General features: G+C 44.8%; 1 protein-coding gene across 3 annotated transcripts in view; it reads right to left on the bottom strand.

Moving 5' to 3' along the window:
• Window positions 1-6,287, bottom strand: part of TUBGCP4 (tubulin gamma complex component 4) — a 27,151-nt gene extending 20,864 nt beyond the window's left edge. The window contains exons 1-8 of one of the 3 annotated variants that reach the window (XM_068143677.1): window positions 6,175-6,287; window positions 5,922-6,050; window positions 5,233-5,355; window positions 4,694-4,747; window positions 4,196-4,252; window positions 3,541-3,620; window positions 2,659-2,860; window positions 576-741 (exon numbers count right to left, since the gene is read on the bottom strand). In XM_068143677.1, coding sequence (XP_067999778.1) covers window positions 576-741; window positions 2,659-2,860; window positions 3,541-3,620; window positions 4,196-4,252; window positions 4,694-4,747; window positions 5,233-5,355; window positions 5,922-6,050; window positions 6,175-6,252 — 889 coding nt within the window. In that variant the 5' untranslated portion in view covers window positions 6,253-6,287. The remainder of the gene's footprint in view (window positions 1-575; window positions 742-2,658; window positions 2,861-3,540; window positions 3,621-4,195; window positions 4,253-4,693; window positions 4,748-5,232; window positions 5,356-5,921; window positions 6,051-6,174) is intronic. The other 2 variants (XM_068143678.1, XM_068143679.1) reach the window with 2 other exon arrangements.
• Window positions 6,288-6,691: the final 404 nt, after the last annotated feature.

Genomic DNA, 6,691 nt, shown 5'->3' on the forward strand with positions numbered 1-6,691 from the left:
ATAGATAAGCTCAAAATAGAGCCTCCAACAGAAGACCTCCCCAGTTGCTGTGGGAATATATTTTTTAAACCATCAGCTGGATTGTCTCCCTCTTGCTGTTTTAAAGGCTCCATCTTGGTAATTTGTCTTCTACAGGGACCTTTGAGACTTCCTTACAATGAGTCTCTTCTGTTTGTGAATGGATTTTAATCCTATGACACCATTCTGAGACGCACAATAAGCGCAAGAAATGCCCTTGTGTCTGCCTGCACTCTTCAGGGTGCAAACTGAGAAAAAACCCAGGACATTTACAGTCACTTTATTTATCCACAGCAAAACACAGTGACTTCTTGTTGGAGGCCATGTTTGGCAAGTGCTTTCACGTGCTCATTTTAGTCTTACATTGCTAACTCTCCTTGGAATCAGTCGGAAGCAGAACACTGGGACCACTGCTCTGTCCTGGCACAACCATCTGTGTGTTCTCAGGGATGTCAGCCAGTAGTCAGTGACTTGAGGAATTCATTCATATAGCACTTTGGCAGATACTTGTTGGCCACTCATAACTGGGCAAAGGCTACAAGAAACATGGTCCTTACCTTTTCTGGTTAGGTTAACATTTTGATTCTCAAACATCTGTACGGATTCTCCCACAAAGAGAATTTTCTCAGCAACCCGCACAGGGATGTATGAGGGCAGCATTTCCACTCGCAGAGAAAACTGTTTGAGAGATGGAGCCAACATGTTCTCCTCCTCAATCAGGCGCTGTCAGAGACCCCAGGGAAAAGAAACCAAGGAGGGGAAAAAAAAGTAGTCACAAAACCAGACAGAAAAGGCATATAAAGGGAATGTGAGGGGAAATCCAAGCATGCTGACAGTAAGGCGAAAGGTAGTAAATCTGATTTGTATCATTTAATTAAGCCTGCAAACTTCTTTATACTTCTGGTATGCTAGCAGATCTCACAAGACACATTGTTTTCATAAGAGGGGGGAGCAGATGTGGGAAAAGGAGAAGCTAAACCTTTGTGGAATAGCAGCAAATTGGCTCTCCCAAAGGATAATGTTACACCAGCAAAAAGAATTTTTGTTGCAACTGCATTCATTATATTAAGTTTCTCTGCAGGCATAACAATGTTAATTAGCTGATGAAAAGTAGCTCTCCCCAACACCCATTCCTGTGTGTTTTAACACTGGTAGAAGACTTCTGGCATAGGGCAAATATGAACACCTCCACTAGAGAGCAAATGGGTTAAAGATCTGAAAGCTTGCTAGCATAAATTAGGCTTTGAAAGGGGTTTAAAACAATACAGTAAGTTATGAAGTTCTTCCTGAATGTATTAATAAAGAACTCTAAGTACAGAGGCAAGATACTCCTTTGGAGAAGCATGACTGATTATTTCATTTGGCTTTCTTGTTACTGGAGAATTAGGTTCATCAGTCAAAAACAACAAAAAAAAACAACCCACAAAACAAAACAAAAGCCACAGAAGTCCTCAAAAGGAGAGTTCAGTATGAGTTTGTACACTGATATTAACAGCTTGGCAACTCTTGTAAGATTCTTCTGGCACTTTTAGGTGAGGCAATGCTCAAGTATTTTATCAGTCTACCCCATCAACCATCAGGATTTCATGTTTTACTCTCTAATTGCAGAACTGCCAACACTGTTATTCACCAGCACTGAAGAAGAAAGTTAATTAGGGCTTTCTCAGTATCATCTATTTAACGTCCACATTTTCCACCATGCATCTACAAGACTTATCAATTTTCACATTCTTCATATATCCATATATAGTGAAATGATAGATTTCCCTGTGCATAGCCTGTCATCAGCAAAGACTGTACAGGGCACTTACTTAGTATGCAACAGTGTTCCAGGCTTGAATCCTCTGTGTGTTTACAGCCAACCTGCATGCAGCACAGTAACACCACGGGATGTCTTCTCACAGTAAACTAGAGTGCAAATTTCCAGAGCTACATCTGTTCCTCACTGTCCCCTTATGCAGGTGCTCTTCAGATGCACTAAGTGTGGAAGATTACTCCACTAAGAAGTCTGCTTTGCACAAGGGCACTCTAATGGTATGCCATTTACACAAGGAGTTACTGTTCACCAGTACAATGGCAGGGACCTACAACGGCAGGTTGGTCCCTTGCTTAACTTAGCACCATGGGCATGTTCTTAGCAGCCTCTGGACTCTCCCACAGCACATTTTTCCCTAGTAGTATCAGTAGTATTGCCCTGTTAGGTAACATTGCACAACAAATGGTTGTGCAAAAAAAGGCACCTGACCCAGTAGCCAATAGAAAAGGTGCAAATCAAGTCAACAACCAAGCTCCCTGCACCATGGTCTCTTACATTTGCTTACAGCACCACCAATGCCTGTGCTGAGCAGACCACTGTGTTGACCATAAGGAATCATAAGAGTCAGTCAAGAGCAGGGTGAGGACAGCAGTTCCAATCACTTGGCAACAGCATATATTCAAATTGCACCCAGAGGGCTTTCAGACCCAAAACTATCCTCCTGTCCCTGTCCTTTATGCCTAGCTGCATCCTGTTACAATATTCTGTTAATTTTCCACCTGTCAGCTCTCAATATGTGCCCAGCCTAGCATAGTTCACACTGAAGCATAAGACAATCAATCCCTAGAGACTAAGGGAGGCCAAGCTATGACACACAGTCTTACCAGGTCCTGCAGTTCTCGTAGCTGTTTTCCTGTGAGTCCCCCAATTCCTAGGTCATCGTCATCTTCTTCAGGTTGGCTAGGGACATTCCCAGAAGAGGGGCCTTGCTTGATAAAGAATTCTTCATGTTGGTCTAGCAGCAATCCATGCAGCATCCAGGCAGAGAGCTGCTTATACATGACTCCATGACACACAGCCAGAATCCTGAGGTCAAGAGCAACAGACAGTGGGGCCTTCGCACGCAGGAATCAAGACCTCATAAACTCATTGTACACAGTTCTGCAAAGCTCAGTTAGCGAGGCAGGCAATAAGGCAAGTGCTAAATGGATAATGTGAATGGTTTGGGGTTTTGTTTGTTGTTTTGTGGATTTGCTTTTGTTGTTTGTTTTTTAAACAGAGAAAGGTGGCCCAATCTCTTGCAAACCTAAACTAACATATCCTCTGGATATGTGCCTTCCACAACACCTGCTATTGTACCAGAAATTTAAGTAAATTTGCAGTGGCTTCCCCATCCTGCTGGTTCTACTTGTAAGTGTGAATATAAATTATCTTTTAAGAAGCCTGGCTTTCTCCCCATGGACATACAAACCTAGGAGGACTCAGTCACATTTATCCTTTTGAAGGATCAAAAAAATAATAACTCAGTAATAGGTCTATTGTGTGCAAAATAGCTCACATAAACATCAAAGGAAGAAAAAACTTAGGGCCTGAACTTTTCACAGCACTAAGTCCAAAGTATGGAAAATTCCTGCCATGAGCCTGCTTTACATAAGTAGTGGGAACTGTGACTCTTTTCCCTGCATGCTACTTCTATTGCTTCACAAGTAAGATAAAAACTTTGGCACTAATTCCAGAAGAATTAAATACTAGCTGTATTTACATACTTTTCAAGAGCACTGCGAACAGGAGGCAACCCCCCACAGCTATGTTTGTGGACTGTTTCCAGGATCTGACATCCATGAATCTGCAGAAAGAAACCATGGTTTGACTAGGTCTGTTATTTGGATCTGTACTGATGTTTTCAGCCATTTAAACACTATGCTTTCACCTAACAAGAAAATGCCTTAACAAGTTGCAGATGTTTTACAGAAGGAAAAATGGAACACTCCATGTAGTGAAGAAAAAGGCCTCCTAGGTGTGGCACTACAGCAAGCTGCTCTCAAAAACTTCCTGTAGCAAAAAATAAGCATCTATGGATTCTCAAAACATTAGCTTCTGCCTTTTTTTTTTTCTTTAGTTGACAGTGGGAAAAAACAGGCTCAGTAAAGAAGAAAATCCAACCAGTGGCACCTCTTACTATGAAGTGCATTGTGATTATAAAGTGCAAAAAAATCAAAGACTGCACTGTAAATGAGAAAATCAAAACCAGTGTAAACAGATTTGCAAAACAGTTATTCAGGACTTACAGCTGCATGAGGAACAGGGCACCCACTACTGAAAACACATTCCTAGTATTAATGGTCTCGGATGGGGGCAGGAAGAACTTCATCAGCTAAAGAGGAAACTTCTTAAGGGAAATTAGCTACAATTTTACTGCACCTTCTGAGTCTTGATCTGTTCCACCATGACCATCACAGAGGGGAAGAGTAAATGAAACTGCAGAATAAGAAGTATAATATTGAATTAGGTTGCTATGCCAGGGAGAGAGAAAAAAACTATACTTGAGTATGTGTGGACAGCAGCCAATTACAGTGATTTAATGGCACTGTCATCTTTCTTTATCCACAAATGAAAGACATGACATGAAAATCTCTGTGAAGTATGCCCTCCCTCCTCTGGGCCAAGATGCACGATGTTCCTATACTCCAGTTGCAGTTCAGCCTAAACATAGGTTGTGAGGGACAAGGTGGAAGATCTAAGCTTTGTATCAAAGTACAAGCAATCCTCTGAGCATGATTAAGGGACTACAAAATGTAGAGGCACTGCTAAGAAATTACATGACAGACTAAGCCTGATTTATCCCACCCACATTCTTACTAGACTCAAGGAGTGATAAACGTAACCAAAGAGCACTACCTGCTTATTAACATGACATACCTGGTCCAAAGAATAATTAACATGTGAGATTGAAAGATGTGGGTCAGCCAGAAACTGTAAGAACAACAAAGCAATTAATGAAAATTAAAATAAGGTATGGATAAGTGAAAAAACATGTTTGGCTCTCTATTACCAACCTCTAGCTCCTACAGCCTTCTTCCCCCCCATATTTTTGGGCTGTGTCCCATTTTAGGCTATAACAACCACTGGGTGGTGACAGTACCCAAGATACGACCGGTGCTAATCTAGCAGATTACTCAAAACCTTTACAACTGAAACAGAAGTCACAACTGTCTAAAGCAGCACTGGGCTCTGAGGCAGATGGGGCACTACTGAGCTGAAGGTAGAGGGGACTTAATACATTACAATGAAGAGTCATTTACAATGTACCTCACAGGAGTAATTTGGAAGACAACCCTGATGTGGAAAGGAAAATTCCTCTTTAGCTACTATTACTTAGCATGTTAATTTCAGAAATGACAGCTTTCCACAACTGGCAAGCAGTAGGACAGCCTCTCATTCAGAAACCTCTCTTTTACCTCTTGTTCTAGGTCAAGTAGTGCCTGTCGATACGGCTGCAGCACCGAATCAAGACCTGTGCAGAAGGCTCGCAAATAAATGCCATGTAATCCACTCTGGTTTTGCTGAGATGGATGGTGGTCCTGAAACCAAACAATAAAATCTACATCACTTCCCCAGTCTAAAGAAGAATGGAGTTTCTCTGCAGTGTTAAACCAGCAGCCAATGCTCCAAACACACTGACATGCACCTTAGCCTACCACGATGTGGCCAGGAGTGAAAAAGAGGAGGGAAAAACAATTTAACAAGACAGTTACTTGAGCAGCTTTATATTTAGCTCTATTGTGAACATATGCAAATGTTAGAAACATTGGTAACATCAGTGTTTCTTTGCACTTGTGCATGCCTGTAGGGTCTTGAAGCTCTTCACAAGCCATGGGGACTCACAGCAATACAGGAATGAGCACCCTGTACAGTTCACAACACCTGCCCAGCCTGCAGCGACCGGGAATTATTACAGTATGCTCCACAGGAACAAGATTTTACATCTGGCCCATCCTTCTGCATCCTTCTTTACTTGCATCGCACTGAGCTTCCTGGCGCCCTGCTCGGGAGCGCGCATTTGTCTGTCCTAGCGCGGGTACGCGCTGCCCGGCAGTCATGCCTCCGCTGCCCGGGCAGTACCGCGGGGCGGGGCGGCGGCCCTGACCTGCTGCTGGACATGTCCCGTGTACTGCTCCACAAATTCGGTGAAGCGGATGTAGTCGGTGCCGAGGCGGCAGAGGCGGTTCAGGACGCTGGTCTCGCTAGGGTGCAGGAATGGTAGTTCCTGAGACACCTAAGGGAATAAACAGCGGTGAGGGCGGCGCAGGCCGGGCCGGGCAACTCCGGCGGTGACTGGACGGGGCCCGGGCGTGGAGGCTGTAGAACGCCGGGGCGGGGGCAGTGGGTCCGGTCCGTACCTGCAGGCCAGCACGCTTGCTCCAGGTGAAGACCGCTCCCGGGTAGCCGCTCAGCGCCAGCAGCAGCTCGTGAATCATCCTGTCGCGCGGCCCGCGCCGCGCGGGCTGCTGGGAGGCGCGCAGGGGCCGTCGGGAAGGGCTGGGCAGGCAGCGGGCGCTGTGAGGGTGGATCCTCGCCGGGCACGTAGGGGAACGGGGTTGTGCGAGGGCGGGCGCGCTGGCTTTGCTTGAAGAGTCACCGAAGGCAGCCACCACGGCTGGGTTGTGTCGTGAGGGGTGCCCTCGCTGCCCTTAGGGCTTGCTGTAGGAGAAGGGTTGAGTAACGTAGGTGGTTGTGGTGCATGTGCTGGTCCGCAAGATCTGCCGGGACAGCAACGAATCCGCAGCCTTCTAGGTTGAATTTTGGTCTCGCTATTCCTTAGCGGAAATCTTTATTGCTTTCTCATATTATTTGTCAATGCCAGTTTTACCTGTCTCTTATTTATTTTATATTGTTTCCCTTTACTTTCTCTCTTGA

Source organism: Melanerpes formicivorus, unplaced genomic scaffold (genome assembly GCF_026170545.1).
Source record: "Melanerpes formicivorus ecotype bairdi unplaced genomic scaffold, bMelFor1.0.p_v2 SCAF_10, whole genome shotgun sequence".
Lineage (NCBI taxonomy): Eukaryota > Metazoa > Chordata > Aves > Piciformes > Picidae > Melanerpes > Melanerpes formicivorus.